The sequence below is a fragment of the Raphanus sativus genome, chromosome 3, assembly GCF_000801105.2.
Source record: "Raphanus sativus cultivar WK10039 chromosome 3, ASM80110v3, whole genome shotgun sequence".
NCBI lineage: Eukaryota > Viridiplantae > Streptophyta > Magnoliopsida > Brassicales > Brassicaceae > Raphanus > Raphanus sativus.
Window position 1 is genome coordinate 3,784,541 of NC_079513.1, and position 20,726 is coordinate 3,805,266.

General features: G+C 41.2%; 1 protein-coding gene and 2 pseudogenes across 1 annotated transcript; 1 reads left to right on the forward strand and 2 right to left on the reverse strand.

Annotated features, from left to right (window-relative positions):
* Positions 1–8,804, reverse strand: part of LOC108844978 (zinc finger protein ZOP1-like) — a 27,247-nt pseudogene extending 18,443 nt beyond the window's left edge.
* A 134-nt stretch (positions 8,805–8,938) lies between these two features.
* On the forward strand, positions 8,939–9,679 carry LOC108844975 (MADS-box transcription factor 50-like; annotated as a pseudogene).
* A 4,892-nt stretch (positions 9,680–14,571) lies between these two features.
* LOC108844976 (dirigent protein 6-like) lies at positions 14,572–20,458 on the reverse strand. Its single transcript, XM_057005293.1, has 2 exons — positions 20,259–20,458; positions 14,572–14,938 (listed from the first exon to the last, which is right to left on the reverse strand). Exons 1-2 carry the CDS (start codon positions 20,456–20,458, stop codon positions 14,572–14,574), a joined length of 567 nt encoding a protein of 188 aa, XP_056861273.1.
* Positions 20,459–20,726: the final 268 nt, after the last annotated feature.

Sequence of the window (20,726 nt, forward strand, 5' to 3'; positions counted from 1 at the left end):
CGCAAATCCTCGCAAAACTATTCCGACGATAGTCCAATCCAATACTTTGCCACCTTTCGTAAAATAATCCTAGACAATACTTCACGAGACAGCTTCTGCGCGACTAAACTCGACAACATTTTACGAAACAGTTTCTGTAAAATTAACTCGACAACATTTTGTTAAAAACTCTCGTAAAGTAAAAGCTCGGCAATATTTTACGAAATATCATTCGTAAAGAAAAACAATATCATAAGCTTCTTGACCTGACCAGTTCACTCATAGCTTGACGAAATATCAAGTCTCACTCAAGTGACGTCTTGCCATCATTTTCGCTTGTCCGCCCACCTTAGCCTTCTTCGAGTTTCGCCTACTTCTCCTCCCTTTGCTTCAACGATTCTGCACTATTCCTTCGGGTACATGGTCGATTTAACCAGCAGTACGAGGAAACGAGGATATGAACTTAGGCGAAGACCTTTGACAATAAAACGTTAGAAGACAAAGAGGAACGAACATGAGGCAATCTCGAGTAATCAATGAGACTAAGGTATGTCCGACTTAGAAAATTTTATCATAGGAAAGGGATGGGAACGTCTTGTAAACCGCCGTAAATTTAGGGAACTTAGGACCTAGGTGGAAAGTCTAGCTAGCTAAGTCTTAGGCATTTTCTTCCAGTTTCGTTCTATTGTTCCTTGACTATTTAGGCATAACGCGCAACCGATCTAATCTCTCGAAAACCGAGAAACGATCGCCGCGCATCCTTGGCATACTCTTTCGCTTCCGTGAGACTAATGGCACGACGGAGAGCTACAAAATTAACGAAATAACCTTCGGTAAAACTTCATAAGTAACCCGAAGCAACTTTCGCCAAAAAAACGAAACCTAAAGTGAAAATCGTTTCGAAAAGCCATCACCCATAACTTGGAAAACTCCTCTATGATTGGCATGTCTATCTCGACGAACTCTATTCGGCCCTCGGCCAACTACGTCTTTCCATAAAGCCCGAACATGCACTCGACATCGCCATTAAGGACAATCGTCAACTAAACACGATCTTAACGGTAACACAAAGGGTCATGGACTGGTCTTTTACCAACGACTTCCTTGGCTAAACGGCTGAAGTCAGCCTCCATGCCGATCCACAATACTTAGCGACCACCGCTCCAACCGTGTAACGGCTAAAAAAGACAATCCACGATTTGTCGTAAAACGCCAACGGATATTATGCAAGCAGTTTGTCGTATAACCCAAAATCGGAAATCATACGATAACGAAACTTGATCCTAACAACCAAATGGTTAAACGGAAGATCTTAAACTTATCATCAAATCGATTAAGTTCTATACGCCCCATAAAACGCGGCACGAAAAGAAACGCTCGTAGCAAAGCTCCCAGAGCTATACGAGTCATTCTTACAAAAACAAATCTCAGAAGGCCAACACTTCACGAAACATAGTGAAGTTAGACGCTTCCCCCCCCCGTAAAATTTACGCGACCCTTCGGTCCTAAATCCTCAACACAATTCGCCAACTACTAAACGGCTGCGACAACGGATCCAGTATCCATGAAACGATTATCACATCCAGACACATGTCTCTCATCGCTTACACCTAAAATCGCTCTCTAAAAAGTAGCATACGGACCAAGCGACAAAATCACAATCCGAAGTGACTACTCGGATTCTATCCTTAACACTTGACGAAAGTATAAATCAAATCATAAGCGAAAGCCCATAATCCTCTATATGGCATGAGAAAATAAAACCACAGCACTGCGAGACGTCGCTTCGTGCTCGGATAAACATTTTTCGATAACAAATTCATACGCCTTCAAAACGGCATCATTTCGTTGTTGCTGATCACAACAAACGAACTCTAACGTCCTAAACAGACAAGCCACCTAAGGGTAGGCTCTTTTACATCCGACAAGGATCCATAGCGCGCTATACAAAAAATCCAAATTTGGTTCAGCACTTCGTAAAAGAAGTAGCTCGATTCGTGCCCAGACAAATCATATAAGCCGATACCACTTCGCGGATTTTAAAACGGTACGAATCAGGTTAAAATCACAAACAGGCAAAACGAAAGCCGATTTGTCATCGCACAGCCTCAGTCTGAGAGTAACCTAGGTCTTGCCCTAAACCCAGCCTTGCTGTATCTTAACATCTCATAGGCAAAGCGTCAACGACGCGAGATCCCAAAACTTGTCTCTTCACTCAAGTCTGAACGTTTTCACGAATTTTTGCGTAAATCGTAAACCGCAGGAAAATCTCGCTTTGTACAAACTACGGATACGGTGATCGTCAAGGAGGCAGGAATGAGACGACAACTCACACCCTGCCCCTCTAACTTCGACAAACAGAAGTTCTAAACGCAAAATATTTTATAAATGCATACCCCGAATTCAATACAACGCCCTAAAAAGGGCAGGGACTCAAAGCCACCAACGGCCAGTCCCGAAATCATACATAATGGCCAACCAACGGCCGAAATGTAATCAAAATAAAAATCTCTAAAGGGATGATAAACCTAGACGCTCCCCGGAGCATCACCTTCATCCTCAAAACTCACCCAAAGTAGGAACGGTCTCACCGTCGCCTCCATTGGTCGCACCACCACTGCATGTCTCATATGCGCCGGCTTCGCGATCCTTGACTGCGTGGTCCTGGTCCTCCGAATGCAGGAAAGGGTGCACACGGATTTTAGACCAGCAAGAATCGAGTCGAACTTGAGCAACGAACTCACGGTCTTCCCGACGTCACGTTCAAGATCGCCAATCAAAGGTGATGTGGATTTCCGCAATGAAATACTCTTAGCCAAAAATTTCGATTTTCAACTCATAATCTTCCGCCCGCAAGATCGCTCCCGCATCTTGCATGCTGGGGGGCTAACTGTTGGGGTCAAAAACGGTTATCTCGAAATCAACGGCTAAGTCTATTTGTCATACGAAAGTATAAGGAAGAAACGGGAAGTGATCTAAGTTTGGATAGACCGAACGACAAGGAATCCGCCTTGAAACTTCAAAGAGCCCGTTCTCTCAAACCGTGAGGACCCAGAGAACGATCAAGATATCAAATCGAAAGCCCTCGTCGAGACGCACGTGCTGGTCCTGGCCGCCGGCGGCTAGCCCCCGTGCTGGTCCTGGCCGCCGGGCGGCTAAGCCCCCGTGCTGGTCCTTGCCGCCGGGAAACTTCAAAGAGCCCGTTCTCTCAAACCGTGAGGACCCAGAAAACGATCAACATATCAAATCGAAGCCCTCGTCGAGACGCACGTGCTGGTCGTAGCCGCCGGGCGGCTAGCCCCGTGCTGGCCGTGGCCGCCGGCGGCTAGCGCCCGTGCTGGCCGTGGCCGCCGGGCGGCTAGCCCCGTGCTGGCCGTGGCCGCCGGCGGCTAGCGCCCGTGCTGGTCGTGGCCGCCGGGCGGCTAGCCCCGTGCTGGCCGTGGCCGCCGGCGGCTAGCGCCCGTGCTGGCCGTGGCCGCCGGGCGGCTAGCCCCGTGCTGGCTGTGGCCGCCGGCGGCTAGCGCCCGTGCTGGCCGTGGCCGCCGGGCGGCTAGCCCCGTGCTGGCCGTGGCCGCCGGCGGCTAGCGCCCGTGCTGGCCATGACCGCCGGGCGGCTAGCCCCGTGCTGGCTCGGGTCTTCGGATAACGATCTTCGGTACACGAATCCCAGTCCCCGGCAGTCTGAAGTTTGTACTTTGAGTTTTTCTCAAGTCCTCGCAGGACGAATCATCGAGATTCCGTGTACGAAACTCCAGTCCTTACTCCAATCAAAGACCGTCGGAAACACTTCGGAAACTCGTAAGGTATCAACCGGAAGGAAGATCTTAAATTCTTCGTACGAAACAGCGATGGTTATCTTAAGACACCACTCGTCTCAACTCTACGAATGAATGAAGAACTTCCGGAGAGATCGTAGAAAACCACGGAAGTCCTGGAAACGGCCCGAAAGGGACTAAACACGATCGGACAGTCCGTTTACGATTATCTGAGATAGATACGACGATTTACGTTTATCTTTGCATAGCGAGATAAATGCTAAATTGCCGGAAGGATAAATGTCAAATTTCCCGAAGATAAATGTCAAGTTTCCCGATGAAAGCCGACGAAAATGGAAAGAAGCCCGCCTTGCGGCCCAGGAGGAGAATAGACCGTCATAAGAAGGAGCATATAAAGGAGCTTTGGGAGAGGAAGAAAGGCAGAGCGAAAATCATTAAGAGAGAGAGAAATCCGAGATTGGAGACCTAGAAAGCTCCTGTTAGGTTAAGAACTTAGATTTAGGCGGTAGACTAGCAAGGTAGGACCTAGAACGTCCGGCCGCCTCTCGTTCTATTTTTATCTTGTCCGCAGGCTCCTGTCTCTCTCGGAAGGATCTAACAATCCTTTTACTTAGAGTTCCGCTCATAGAAACCCTAGGCGTTATTCTCGACACGCCCGTTCTATGACAAACGCTCGTACTAGACGAACTCCGCCAGGCAGTTCGATCTCTTGTTCAAATCTTTCCAACTGAACTACGTCCGACTTGATCCTCGAAAGGGGTACGTAGGCAGCCTTTCTCAAGGTCCAGTCCCAACTCTTAACAAAACCCTTGTTGTACTTAGAGTTCCGCACATAGAACCCTAGGCATTATTCTCGACATGCCCGTTTCTATGACTAACGCTCGTACTAGACGAACTCCGCCAGGCAGTTCGATCTCTTGTTCAAACAACTCCAACTGAACTACGTCCGACTTGATCCTCGAAAGGGGTACGTAGGCAGCCTTCCTTAAGGTCCAGTCTCAAATCTTAATAAAACATTTCCGCATTTATTTGATCACTTGTCGTTGGTTGTCGCAGAGAATCCGGACCTTCAGGGAAAGTTAGGTTTACTTAGCTTTCCTCCGTTTTACTTAATCAAAATCGACAGTGCGAATTTCGGTTCCCACATCCCACACTCTTAGCTCATGTGCTTTTTGAATAAGTCTCACATGTGTTTCGTTTTGCGAGGTACGAATTCTCCCATGCTCAAAGAAGCCTTGGATCTCCTGGATAACCGCCGGTCCAACCACTTCCCAATTTGCCAGGAAAAAGCTTGCCGAGAATCCATCTGGTCCAGGGGCTTTGTATGGATGGATAGCGAAGGTAGCTTCTTTGATTTCCTGAGGCGTTGGCTTTCTGATGAGATCCTCATTTGTCTGGTGGGTGATGCAGGGTTTTAAGGCTTTATCAACCGTATGAGCGCCATCCAGCCCTGTTGATTTGAAGATTTCCTCATAGAACTTGCAGATTACTGAAGCTATTTGTTCCTCTTCGTAGACAGGTACTCCTTCTTCATTATCCACCAACTCGTTGAAATCTCCGGTTAAGAACCAAGGATCTTCACCACCTGGATGCAAGTTAGTGATTTGGTTCCAGATAGGTAGTCTCTTCGCCTGATCTGGCTCTCCATAAACAAAAGTACTCTGGAAAATGTTTCCTTTATACGATATGTTTGTGTTTATGTAATTTTGTGTTGTCTCTGCCACTGATAAGTCGATGTCATCTTTCCAGATAAGAAGCAAGCCGCCTCCTCCAGGGCTGTGTGGGGGAACTTCATGATACTTCTCCATTTTCATCCAATCAAAAGAGTTTTGGTGATCATTTCGATATTGTTCTTCGTCTCCATGAGGAAGATGATGTCAGGGGATTGCTTCCTATGCATCTCCCGTAGCCGCTGGACTGTTGTGGTGTTTCCCAATCCACAACAGTTCCAGCTGAGAACAACTAAGGAGCCGGATCTAGAGGAAACTGAAAATCCTGCTTCCTGTTGTTTGCTGCTGGGATGAGATGTATCGGTGGGTTTTGTGAAAGGTTGGATGGGCATGTGTGCTTCTTAGATGGTCCACCTTGGGAGCTGCCTTTGGAGTTCGTTCCCATCGTCATTTGTTTTCCTGTCTTAGGTGAGTTTTGGATCTGTGATAGTTTCCTTTTCTTTGAGCTAGCTCCCCTGATAATGCTACGTGTACTCCTTTAGTTCCTCGGTGTAGTCCTTCGTACTGTTCTTCTTCTAGCTTTCGGTTTAGGGCTTTGGGGACCTTCCTCCTCCACTTGTCCTTCTTGAATTCCTCTTAGCAAGATAGGTGATCCATTTCGGTTTAGAGTTGGGCTCCCATGATTGATTTTAGCTTTGCGGTTCTCCCTGACTCATTATTTTCCCCTTGTTGGTTCTCATTACGAGGGGCCACGTTGCTGTTTGGGTCAGGTCCCAGATCATCCACTAGTCTCTCCGGTGGAGTGTACATCACTGGGGGTTCTGGACAGAGCTGATTTTGGAGGTAATTTCCAACTACTGGTGGCGGTGTAACAGGATTGCTATCCGCTTCTGTCGAATGTGATGCATTGAGCAGATTCTTCTTAGCTGATTCAATTATAGCCAGAGCTGTCTCTTCGACCTCGCCTCCTGCATCTCCCGCTAACACTCTCTGTCTCCTCGCTGCAGCTTCGATGGGGTTGGAGCAGTTCAGGTATTGTCTGGTCACCTCGTTTAGCTCCTCCATTACTGCCTCCATTGTTGGGACTTGGTCATTGTTTTCTTGTGTTTCTGTGATTGCATGTGAGGGGACAGTTGCTTGTCTCCTTCCTTGGACATAAGCAGGGTCCTTTGCCGTTTCTTGTCTGCTGTTTGTTGTTTTAGGTCTCCAAAGGCCAGAGCTTCGCTGAGGAAACAGGTCCCCACTTTGCTTGAAGCTTTTGTTATGTAGCTCTCTGTGTTTTGTCTATGGAGGCGATAGGGCTGTTTGGCTTATTTCCATTGCTGGTTTCTCCCTCCAGGACAAGCTCTGCTTTTGGTGTGGTTCTGCATATCTCAGCATTGGCGGTGAGTTTCTAGTCTGCTTAGTACTAACTCTGTCACCAAAAGGTATGCCGTATCTATCCATTCTTTCTTTGAAGTTACGCTCTCCGTAGCGTTTCTGCTCGACTATGGGTGGCATAGTCCTATAGTCCTTTTCTGTTGCTGAGACTCTTTCCTTCTTATCGTATCGATATGTAGGTTCTGGTCCACCTGTCTTCCCCTCTTCCTCGATAGGCTGTGGAAAGGCTCTATGGACCTTCTTTTCTCCTCCCAGTCGTGGGGAGCTTCATCCCTTATCGACGGGCATTGCCTCCTATGGTGAAGTAGGGAGTAGCACAAGGAGCAGTGCATCTCCAGTTTCTCGTACTCCAAGGTAATCAGTGCCTCCTCGCCTGAGTCGAAGTCCACCATAGCTTCCTTTATCAAAGGTTTTAGTCCATCTATTAATACTCTGACTCTAGCTGTGGACTTCGTGAGTTCATGGTTGACCAAGGTTCCTAGGTCCTGTCCCACACGGCAGACCATGTCATCGTACCAGTAGTGGAGAGGTAGCCCCTTGATACGGATCCAGAAGGGTATCAGCGAGGGGAACGTGTTGGAGATTGCAGGCTTCCATCTCTGTAAGATGACCATCCAGTACGCGAAGTGGTAAGGACCGTTGTCTAGAACTCTTCTTAGGTCATCTTCTCTCCCAAATCTGAATTGGAAACAGCTATTTCCTAGATCTGAGCCCTCTGTCTTGCCGAGCAGGTTCCACTTTCGTGGGAGTGACGGGATGAGTGCCCACATCTTCTGCTCCTTAGGGTTTGTCAGTCTGCCGATGATGGTAAGCTCGTTGTCTTTTATAAGAGCTGAGTTATCCACATTTGGTGCTTTGATTCTTCTTAGTTATTTTGTGTTTTCCTCTCTTGCCTTAGCCTTCCCTTTCTCTTTTTCAGAGTATCTAGCAGCCATTCTTTCAGCTGGAGGAGTTTTCTGTCGACTCCGAGCTAAGTCTGGTTTCTTTGATAGATACAGAAGACTTGGGGAGGAAGGAAGAGACAGTTGTTTTGATGCTGTGAGGTTGATTTGTAACTGTAGGCTCTTTTCGGTGTTGCGATGTTTGAAGATCTTAGCGGTAGCTTGGTGAGAATTTTCTCTTCGTCAGGTTGAGATGAGATTCAAATCTTCAGCGATGCGAGTGAAGACCTTGGAGGACGCTACTAACGGTAAAGAAGTAGGGTTTTTAGAAAAGTTGTCTGATCGGACCGGTGGTTTATTGCCAAACTAGGTAACTAGTGATAGGTCGCTTTCTTTGTTTTACCCAGTGGTTTCCTTTGCGCTCCTTACCTTGGACTATGTGCCTGGGAGAGAAATCTCACCAGCTGCTTGTTGTTGTAATGTATTTGAATGTAATTTTTTTTCTTCTGTCAAAAAATACATACTTCTGAGCTAAGAAAAATTGCAAACAAAAAGGTGAAAGAACCTGAAAGAGTGACTCAAAAGAGGCAACCATTTTCGCTCACTGGTGATGATATAGGCACTAAAACTTATATAAGTCAAAAGGTCTTTTTGCAAACTGTGCAAGACGACAATGAAAGAATCAGATGTTGCCTTGGTTCGTTGAACGCAATCCACAAAGTCAATTTCGCTATGACCTCAGCATATTATGTATATATAAACAAACCGAGATCCAAAAGCTAAAGAAACAAGCGGTGAACTTAACAACAAAACATGCTGATGGAATAAAGAGAAGCAATGTTAATACTTACCGTGTGTACCATCCTCGGGTGCACCGTTTGCTTTCTGAAATCAAATCAAATCAAAAACTATGGATAGACAAAGAAAACACAAAGATGATAAAACTAGTTACAGCTTCGATCTGTTGGAGGAGTTTCTCTTTTTTCTTGGCTCTTTGTCCTTGGCAGCGCTCTTCTCACGCATATCAGTGTGAGCTTCTTCTCGACACATTCACGGTGGTGTTTACCAAGCTCAGGGTTTCTGATACTTGTCGCGTTGTTCTGAGTCCATATCTTACAGAACTAAGGTTTGGTGTTGTTTCACAAAAGCAAAAATATCACTTGACATAAGCAAGCGTCTCACTTTGCTTTCTTTTATTTTTTCTATTTAGTTTCGTTGCGATTTAAAAAGCTAGGGTTTCCTTTATTTCACGATGGTGAAGGGAGGTATGAAGAGGAAGCCTGAGATGAAGAAGATCACTAACAAAGCTTCGCGTGCTACTACTTTCACGAAACGGAGAGACGGTCTCTACAGCAAAGCGGCTCAGCTTTATGTTCTCTCCGACGCTCAAATCGCAGTCTTGGTCACACCGTCTTCTTCGAACTCAAAACGCTTCTTTCTTCTCGTTTGGTCACTCCTCAGTGACTCCGTTGTCTCCACCTATCTCTCCGGATAGAGACTTCCTCATGTTTCAACATGTGACACCAAAGCGAAGAGAGAAGACCTCAGTATATGTATGGCTCGCCAGGATCTAGGGTTAGGGATTGGGTGGGACGATGACAAGCTCGTCAATTCGAAGGATACAGAAGAACTTATGGAAGCTATGGAGTCTATGAAAGTACTCATGAGCCATCTCAAGGGATTGGAGGATCAAACCCTAACAACAACGGTGGACGAGGACATGGTTGAGATTTCGCCTGAGTTGGATTTGGATGCATGGAGTGAGATGGAACTTAATCAACTCCTCCAAGATTGTGATGATGCACCACCACTACATGTTGTTAGCAACACTGACAAAGAAGAAGAGGATCAGAATGTATCTGACAAAACCTGCAACAAAAACAACTCTGTATCATTTGCTGTAATCTTGGAAGAAGAGGCGATGAATATCGATTGGGATACTATTTTTGCATCCGACGCGGAGCTTAGTGATGAGTATAAGATGTATGTATAGAAAGGATCTCTCTCTTTTCTGAGCTCGTTCAGTTGATTAATAACCAATTAAATCTTGTTTAGAGACTATTTTTCAAGTAATTTGAGGAGAAAACAGTTTGGTCTGGATCAGTTTTCTCTGATTGATCGAACTCAAACCAGTTTTGTTTGTATCTCAATGTCTTAAATCTAATGTAATAAAATGTTTGTTCAGGTAAACTTTGAGTTTGTTCTTGTTATGTTTTTGGTGATTTGTTAGAACAGATCCTTTGCCAATGAGAAGTTTGAACTAATTAACTATGTTATAAACAAACATACATAGCCAACTGACTATTGTGAACAGAGGCTAAATCTTCTACCACATAGCCAACACCACCTCAACAGAATACAAAATACTCTCTCTCTGCAACACTTGTCAATATACGAAGCATAGAAAACAACGAAACAAACTCAAGTCTCTTCATCTTATACTATAGTAAAAAACTGCAAAACACTTCCTTAGAGTCTTCACTTCACACGATCCAGTTTTCAGAGCGACCACCCTTCCTCCACGCTTAGATGGTAAAAGAAAAGAAAGAGGCGACATGGATATAGTGAAATTTGCTGCTTCTCTCAATAATATAGATGGACATCAAGACATGACAAACTGACAAACTGTTGGAGTAGACTGATGAGTATCATGTTGTTCAGAAGATGAAAAGGTTGATGGTATAGGTGTAGAAGCTGTTGGTGTTTATAGTTATGGGTACACAAGATAACTTTTTTGAACAATTTGTGAAGAAACAGCAGGCGGTAGAGTTTCAAGTGATTATTATTTTATGCTTGGGATTAATAGTTAATGTTGGATAAGTTGAATTAATTTCGTCAGTCACAGTAAAGTTGCATGTTATTGCTATTGGTGACAAAATATAAGATGGAAAAATGGTTCATGAAACGCAACATGTCGAGATTAATAAATTCTGATGGTATCTCTATCTAAGAAAAAATATGCACTTGCCAGGTATAATATCCAAGAAAAACACATGAGTTTAGCATCCAACTTGTGAGCAGTGTAAGGTTTTAAGCAAAGAAAACATAAACACCTGGAAACATGCAATTTTAAAAGTTTGGAGGAAATTTCTAAAAATACATAAAATGGTTAATTAAAGTTGAGATTTGATGTTGGTATATTATTCATATGATACACAGCCGCACCAAATGTCCAACAGAACTTTGGCATAAACACATTACACATGAGATATAGATGCTAGACCCGTCTCGACAATATGTTGGTGAGGTCTTTCGGCAACACAATTATGCTCATGTGTGTGTGTCAGGCTGGTCATATGACACATACCATGACCAGAGAGGAAGTCCTTAGACCAATACACTGACCCCCATTGTCAGTGTAGAGAGTTCTTAATTTTTTTGGAATTCAACCAAGGTTTTGAACTTTATAAACCCATAAAATAGTTCTGATCTTTTTTAAAGGACACAACAAAATGTATGAAGTTATATGATAAAAAGTGATATGATAATGAAAACCATCTACTGATAATTGGTAGAGTCCAAACGTTTGAAATGACAAAATCAGGAGGATGAAGTAGTGAGAGGTAAATTATTATAATTTAATTATGCATCTTATTAGTGGAACATGCATTGTAAATCTGAGCCATTAATGTGTTCGAAGAAACATGTAAATGAAACTGAAAACTGTGTTATTAAGAATAGATAAAGCAGGATGACCTAACAGATAGTGCCAATCAGTTAATGTTGGCTATACCGTGGAAGAAAAGGAAAGTGATAGAGGTGTAGCAGTGGGCAATTTAGGTCATTCATACGTGTCATCTCTATGTTGCCCTCCAAATGAAGAGCTCCTGTTTGTAAATCCCCGACCTAAAAGTAAATTGGTGTAAAGATAATAGTTGCACCATTAGTCTTACATAACTGAAAGACATAAATAAGATGTTTACCAAATGATGGAACACAAAAAAATATTATTGAAGAAAAAAATGCCGAGTATAAGATGGAGTGGAGAAGAACCAAATTGTGTAATTGGTAAGGCCGAGCTATCACCAAGAAGCACATTGTCACCTCCAGCATACAGGTTATGAGCAGAGAGATTTCTTAAGTCAAACGTCATGTGGTGTGAGAAGCGGCGAAGCTACATATACCACGGGTAGGGCAGTTGCCCACCATAACATATTTAAATTCAGTGTACTTTCTTAAAATTTTGGTGATGCTGTTTATATATTATATTTATGCTAGTAGTTTTTATTTTTCCTCGAATATAAACAATTTCTAGATTCGTCACTGGGTGCAGAGCACCTGAGTCTAGAAGCCAAGAAGACGAATAAGATAGAATTGCGGTATGATCACGAGTTCGACATGGCTGAGTGGTTTGATGTTGTTGCAGAACTTGTTATAGCCTTGTGAGGCAGAAGTGTTGTTGGAGCTTTTGGCTATCCGAAATTACTAACAGAACTTAACAGTATGTCCTTGCACACTACATGCTTGACATTTGACTAGGTATGATTTTTAGTAGTTTTCTGGTTTGAATTGTTGTTGACATGGTAACGAGACTAGAAAAAGAATTATTAACATGATCCTTAGTTTAACAGTCGAAGAGAGAAATAAGATCGAGAAAACATAGATGAAGAAAAGATCTGGTAACGAAGAAGGATGAGACATAGAGAGTGGAAGATTTAGTAGAAAGAGAAATAGATTAAAGCCTATAGCTGCTATGATACCATATTAGATTGTTATGGATCGGATAATTATTATTGATAGTGTATGCACTGTATACATAAAGAGAAAATGTAGTTTAGAAGGTCAAAAATATATGACCATTAGAGAAATATGTAAAGATGCAAAGAATGAAATGATCAATTAGGTGATATGCATGATTTAAGGAATTTGGTTCTCATATTCTATCAGTGAATTTCAGTTAGGCGTTGATGTTGGTTTCTCTGATTTCTGATGATTGGCCTCACTAAATCGACACAAGATCAAATCAAAGAACCACCAAATTTCGAAGATGGAGTGACAAATTTTAAATGAATTTGGATACACACAATCAATGAATCTATCAAAATCCGAAGACTGTTAGAATAGGAAGAGAGAGACACTGTGGCATGAAAAACAAATCCAAGAAAAGTGTGAAAAAAGAAACAAAATAAGAAGCTCACTGAGGATAACTTTCACTCTCTTATTTCCTTTCTAGAAAGCGTCTTCCTTCATCCTCCTTTTATTTTGCCTTGTTTTCTTTCTCTGCTTTCCTCTTCGACATGTCAAATCTCTAGAGGAGTCACCGTTTTTTTTATCTCCTATCCGAGGCCTGGTGAAGGTTTGCCTTTGATGTTGTCTTCCTTCGGTATGGAGACAAGCTTAAGGAGGCTAGGAAGCGGCGGTGGTTGGTTTTTAGAGAAGTGAATCTTGATTTGCAATTTTTTTAGATCTAGTTTGTCCGAGTCATTTTTCACCGGATTTTTATGGCGCGTGGGAGTTGATTAAGGATTTAATAGCTTGGACGTTGCTTGTCGAGCTCTTCTATCGGCATGGTGTGGTGGTGGTCGGTTTCCCTCCTCAGCTTTGGTGTCTCGGCGAAGGAGCTCCTTCTTTCACCCTTAATGTGTAACTAACTAATATAAATGTTGGAGAGGATTTTTCCTAGAGCGTCGATCATTTGTGTATGGCTTATCATACGTTTTTGTTTTTTTTTCTGTTTTTTATCTTATCATATGTTTATTGTAATGCGTCATAAACATAACTAGATTTTAACCCGCGCTTTTGAAGCGCGGGATATTTTACGATGAAAAATTTCACTAATAATTTAACAAATATTTTGGTAATTTTAAAGAGTGTGTATTTAAAATATTTTTGCATTTAAATCAGTATTTTTAAATTCAACCCGATTGTGATTATACCGGTTAATCCGGAGATCTGACAATTCAATTTATGTTTTAAAATATTCATATTAAAAAATCATTAAAACCCGAGACTAACCGATTGAACTGATGAATGAACGATATGTAATCTAATTAGATTTAAATTGTAATAGTTTCATAATTTGTAATCTTATAATCGAATTTTAAAATTTCACTATTTTGCAGTTTATGAATTATGACGTTTCTACAAAATTTTAAAGAGAAATGATAGATATAAAATAACTAAGATTAATTATTGTATTATTTGGAAACATTGATAGTAGTATAAAAAAATATATTGTTTGGAAACATTGATAGTAGTATAAAGAAATAAGTATATTGTTTGGAAATATTGATAGTAGTATAAAGAAATAAGTATATTGTTTGGAAACATAGATAGTAGTATAAAAAAAGAAACATTAGTGATTTAATGTATGTTTAGCTATAAAGTATAAATGTGTATTTAATTTAAAAACTTACAAAATAAATGTTAGGTCCAACAGAATGTTTCTGTTTTAATAAGATAGATGTGTAACTAACTAATATAAATCCAAATTCAAACCATTCATTGTGAGACATTTACTAGCTTTTACGTTTAACCAAGTTTAAAGTTTTATAAAATTATAAAACACTCACATTGGATTTCTATTTCTCATTCACAACAACTTCGGTTTTGACATGTGGTTACAGTGTTACACTAATTCATAGTGTCAAACATTCGGTTATTTACGTCTTCACCCAGAAACTTACCAAAATGGTGTATAAAACCATTTCGTCAAAATGAGTTTCAACAGTTTTTACAACATTAAATAGTGTGTATGTGTGTTTTTTACGGCTTTATCGGTATGTTTGTGATTTGGTAAGCAATGCAAAAGATTATTTCATCATAAAAATCATTACAAGCGAATTACAATATCATTTAAGAAGTTGACGACACATCACGTTGAATGCAATGATAAAATGTCTACACACACATCAAATCCAAAAGAAGAAAAAGAACAAATACATATTAGTAGCACTCGTACAGTTTAATATCCATTTTGAGTCGGAAATACTTATTGCTTTGAATTAGGTCAGTCGTGAATGTAACAATACCACGAGTCATGAGGAAATCACCTGTGCCACCAACGATCGATAGGTCTCTGGTCGGCTCCATCATCGGATTCGCATCTATTATGGTCATTGTCCCTTTGTGTTGTGTCGAGTTGAACACCAATGTGAAAGCCATCCACGTGTTGTAAGTTGTCTTCTTGTTGTAGAAGAAGAAGCCTTGTGCACGAGCCACAGGTTTGGAGAGGTAGTTCTCGTCCATTGTCACAGGATTGTCAAAGATTACAAACTTCCCAAAGTTGAAGTTCCCTAGTCCTAAGACCATCCTTATCGGCGTGACTAAGCCCAGGCCCTTAGTGTTTTTGGGTCGAAAAATAAATCAAAATTGCTAAAGAACGGAGCAAAAAGGCCTTAAATAAGGTCTGGCCTTAGTTCGTCCTTAGGCGACGTGTCAAGGCGATATTGGGAGATGCAATCGAAGTGTTTGGTTTGTTCGGTGTGTTTTGTCTCTCTCTTCTCGTCTCTCTCTTCTCGTTTTCTCCGCAACCGAAAGAGAAATCAAAAGCGAGATCGAAAACGAAATCGAAAACAATCGAAGATGGCGAAGACCTGATCTTCAGTCGTTTCAATCCGCTAACTCCTCCTGAGTCTTCTCTCGACATCCATCTCTTTAAACCGGAAGCCAAAGTTCAGTCGTTTCACCTCCGCTCCGTCGTCTCAACTCCGCCTCTGAGAGCCAAAGTTCAGGCCTTTCACCTCCTCCTGCGTCTTAGAAAGGTATGTCTTTTAACCTCCTTTCTGAGATGAAATAGGATCCTAGGGTTTTGTAGATTGGATGGCTCTGCCTTCGTTTCCGTTTAATGGTTGTTACTTGACGGCTCTGCCTTCGTTTCCGTTTAATTTTGCCAACCTGATCTTCAGTCGTTTCTATGGTTGTTACTTGACGGCTCTGCCTTCGTTTCCATTTAATTTTGCCATTGATTATACGGTTGTCAAGTATAGGTTGTTTAGTATAGGTTACATGATCATTGATTATACGGTTTAATTTTGCCATTGAGTATACAATTTAATTTTGCCATTGATTATAATGCATCAAGTTTGGATCGGTTTAGATAGTAAAACTAGTGACTGTATCTGCATAAGAAAATTTGATATTGTTTGGTTCCGGTTAGATTATACAGTTTAATTTCTGCCATTGATTATACAATTTAATTTCTGTCACTCTTGATGCAAATGGCGTTAGATACTTTTTCTTTTAATGAACAAGAACAACCATTTCCAGTGAAAGTACACATGTTGTTAATGGTAGCTGAATATTATTAAATAGGTTAGGTTGTAGCAAGTTGAATGATAACTCTTTTGTAGATAGGTTTTTACTCGTGTAATAACTTCTGATTAGATGTTTATGGTTTGATCGTTTGGGTCTAAAGTGTAGTTTGATCTCCACTGCTCTGTTAGAAAGTTAAGTTTACTCTTGATTGTTGTTGCGTGTAGTTTGATCGTTAGGGTGTAAAGTCTAGTTTGATAGTTAATGCTGAACCGGTTAGATTGTAGCAAGTTAATATTGTACTCGTGTAATAACTTCTGATTAGATGTTTCTTGTTTATGGTTAGCCATAATGTAGGATTGTTGATAGGTATTAACTCGTATTTACTCTTCACTAGTTCGTTTTAAACCCCATCCCATTCCCCTTAAATATACACTCTCACTTTCTATCTTCTCTCATCTCAATCCGCTCTCCTCTTAAATCTCTTCTCTCTTTCGTATCGGTATGGATTCAAGGAATCTTCATACTCAGTCCTCTAGTTACATGGGACTGCTTAACAGTCAAGAAGCAAGTGTTTTGAATGAAAACTTCCCTTATGAAAGTTTTCATTCAAGTGTAAACTATGGAGAATCAGAAATCCCCCCTTTCAGTTCCCAACACTCTGAAGACACAGCAGTGGACAAACAAGTTCGACGCAAATGGACCCCTGCTGATGACGAGGTGGTTATCAGTGCGTGGCTCAACACTTCGAAAGATCCTATAGTTGGAAATTCTCAAAAGGGGGCCACCTTCTGGCAACAGGTTGCAGAGTATTATGCAGCAAGTCCTCATGGAGGAGAGGATGGTGAAAAGAGAGAGCATCTTCATAATAAGAAGAGGTGGCACAGAATCAATGATCATGTTTCCAAGTTCTGTGGAGCATACTCAGCAGCACAGAGACAAATTGCCAGTGGCGAGAATGACACAGATGTTCTGAAGAAGGCGCATGACATCTTCTTTGCTTGCCACAACATCAAGTTTAACCTCGAGCATGCGTGGTGTGTGCTCAGGCATGAACAGAAATGGCGTAGCCTCTGTCCTTCAAAAGCTAGTGGCAGTTCTAAGAGGACTAATTCCCAAACTTCAGCCACCAATGTTGGTGATCATGGTGATGAAGAGATACGCCCTGAAGGGATCAAGGCCGCTAAAGCGAGAAAGTATGGCGCTAAAGGGAAGTCTGTTGCTGAGTATACCAGTCTTTGGGAAATGAAGAAGGAGGATTTGGCCATGAAGGAGAAACTATCAAAGCTGGCCATACTTGACACTCTCCTTGCCAAGAAAGAAGCATTAACTGAGGCCGAAGAAATGGTGAAGGATAAGCTTTTAGCCGAGTATTTCTGAAACAAGTATCCAGTGATCAATGTAGTTCCTGCCTTAGTAATATTAATGTTTCTGCCTTAGTAATATTTATGTCTTTAAATTTCTGTTTTATCAGTCATCCTATGATCAATGTAGTTCCGGTGCTCTTTGTTTTATCAATGTTTAGTAATAAAAATGTCTTTGTGTTAGATGTGTTCTTTGTGTTCAAAGTACTAATAAGTCATTGTGTTCACAGTACTAATAAGTAAAACATCATTGTGTTATCTGTGCAGTGAAGTAAAATGTGTTTGTGTTATCTGTGCAGGTTAAGTAAAAGATGGGAGTTGACTACAGCTATAGCCAGCCTTCACAGTCGGAGGACTTATTTTGCAACGACATGGACAGTGGCTACAGCGAGACAGATGATCTAATTCGACGTGACCAAGCTGAGTTGGCCTTACTTGCTCGTTCACCGGTCCAGTACCCTCCGCAGCCCGAAGTTGAGTTTGGCTTCCCGCAGGTGTGCTACTGTGGTGCTAAGCCTCAGGTTGCAACATCTCCGCTTGGTAGTGATCACACAGGTAAGTCATGTTTTTAAGACTATATTGTGTCCTTTGCAATGTTTAACATCTCTAAATGGTCACAACAGGTAGGAGATTCTACACATGTGCGAATGTAGATGATGGAGAGTGTCATGTCTGGAAATGGTGGGATGATGCAGTGATGGAGGAGATGCTAGCCAGAGATATACACGTCCTTCAGCTGGCCGAAAAGGTTGACAATCTTGCCCTTATGACTGACTATGACACTGACTAGAAGGTGATTAGGCTCGAAAAGATTGTGTCTGATTTAGCTAAGGAGAAAACGGTTTCTACGACTGACTATGACACTGACCAGAAGGTGGTTAGGCTCGAAAAGATTGTGTCTGATTTAGCTAAGGAGAAAATGGTATCTAGGAATGGGTTTGAGTTCTTTGTAGGTGTAAGCGTGCTTGTAATAGTTGTGCTAGGAATGGTGCTTATGTTTAAGTAGGAATGGGTTTGAGTTCTCTGTGATGTGTAATGGTTTGCCAGACTTGACTCGTTGTAATGCTCTGTTTATTTTCGGATTGTACTTGACTCGTTGTAATGCTCAGTTTAATACTCTTGTACGATTAAATGATGCGTTGTAATGCTCACAAGATGGGCTACTTTTCTTTCTTTCTTGCACGAGATGGGAGTCACATGGGTTTGTTTTGTTTCTTTCTTTCAATAGTCAGAATGTGTACAACCAGTAAGTCACATGGGTTTGTTATTTACTTCCAAGAAGTCACAAGATGAAACACTATAGTATCACGGGAAAATCATAAGTTACCATATAAGTATGACACTTCTCAGTTCATTGAAATATGCCTCTTCTCTCAACGTTTCTTCTTTTCATAACATTTCTTCATTTCTAAAAATCTTTAATTAATGGCTTCTTCTTCCCATCATCACTATCACAGAGAGGGTGATAAGGATGCAATTGATACCGTTTTTGATGATTTGTTTGAAAACACCGATGTTATTCCAGAACCCAAAGAGCGAAAAAACGTATTTTTATTGAGAGAAACCGGGAAGAAGGCGACAACAAACTCTGGCAAGATTATTTTAGTGAAACGCCAACATACGACCACAGTTTATTTCGGCGCCGGTTTCGAATGAACAAACCATTGTTCCTCCGTATTGTGCATCGTCTCTCAACAGAAGTACCATATTTTCAAGCAACTGAAGATGCAGCCGGACGCCGTAGTCTATCTCCCCTTCAAAAATGTACGGCAGCAATTCGTCAACTAGCATATGGTGGTGGGGCTGATACAGTCGACGAATATGTACGACTTGGTGAAACAACTGCTCGAAAATGTTTGCACAAGTTTACTGCCGGAATAATCCAGTTGTTTGGCGATCAATATCTAAGACGTCCCACACCGGAGGATCTTGAAAGACTGCTCCGCGATGGAGAAGAACGTGGATTTCCAGGGATGGTTGGAAGCATCGACTGTATGCATTGGGAGTGAAAGAATTGCCCCACCAGTTGGAGAGGAATGTATTCACGAGGAACCGGAAAACCAACGATGGTGTTGGAGGCGGTAGCTTCACATGATCTTTGGATTTGGCACGCGTTTTTTGGAGCTCCAGGTACTATGAACGACTTTAATATTCTTGACCAATCACCTGTTTTTGATGACATTGTTGAAGGAATAGCTCCGCAAGTCAACTACTACGTCAACGGTAGGGAGTATAATTTGGCTTACTATCTCACTGATGGCATTTATCCGAAATGGGCGACTTTTATTCAATCTATCCGACTACCACAGGGTCCGAAAAATAGATTATTTGCTAAATACCAAGAATCTGTGCGAAAAGATGTTGAGCGTGCCTTTGGCGTTCTCCAAGCAAGATTCGCCGTGGTTAAAAATCCATCTAATCTATGGGATAAAGCAAAAATAAAAAATATTATGAAAGCATGCATCATACTCCACAATATGATTGTCGAAAATGAACGAGGTTCATACAATCTGCGTAACTATTCAGAATTTATTAAAGAAGAAGGAGAAGGTGCATATACCATCGGTGAGGATTCAACTCTCGGTGAGACAATTGATCCTCTGAAAAGAATTCGGGATAACCAAGCTCATCAACAATTAAAAAATGATCTGATTGAAAATATATGGGATAAATTTGGACATCTTCCAAATAACATATAATTAATAAAATTGTATGAATCCTTTTATGTATTATTATGATGTTTCGAATTTTATTTTTAAACTTTGTAATAAAATGTTTGTTTTCTTTTCTGTAATTTTTCAATTTCAATGTTAAATTTATCTTTTTATATGTTTTACTTTTAACTTCTCTCTTTATTTGTAATTATAAATAAAAAAATCACTAAGGGACAATACAAAGTCCCACCAATAATCTAGAATTAATCAATTGTCCTTTAGGAAAGTCCCTAAACACACAAGTATTAATAAAATATGCTAAGGGCTCAAATATAAGGAATATCAATAATGATGCTCTAACGGGTTAATGACTGTTGCTGATGTGGCATTAGCCGTGTTATCACTGTCGTAGGCAACGTTATGGAGATGGAGGAGAAAATGTTTGCATGGTTTTTTCAGGTTGATTGATTTTCGGACCGATAAAACAGTATCAGAAAGGAGTAAAACGAATAAGAAGAAAGACAATAGGGTTTTAATATGTTTCGAGACTTGATTTGCCATGATTCTAGAGTTAAGGAAAAATAAGTAATGGTGATGATTTGTGAATAGGAAGAGGGCTATTGAGACCTTATTTATATACGCAATTCACATGTTTTTTTCTTTGGTATAAAAATGGCTTTGAGACTCATATAATTGTGTTTTTCCGCCTCCCATATATTCCCAAAATCTTTAGATTAAAACTTAAAGGCATCATGTGGGAAATTCAATATATTATTGGCCCAACTACTAACTTTTTCAAAAAAGAATTGCAAACCAAGGATACGTACCA

Bases quoted from the DNA above. Each gene is read 5' to 3' on its own strand.
- LOC108844976 (XM_057005293.1), bottom strand. From the start codon at position 20,458: ATGGCAAATCAAGTCTCGAAACATATTAAAACCCTATTGTCTTTCTTC. The intron at 14,939-20,258 runs GTTAGAGCATCA...CACGCCGATAAG, and splicing joins TCAGCAACAGTCATTAACCC to GATGGTCTTAGGACTAGGGA.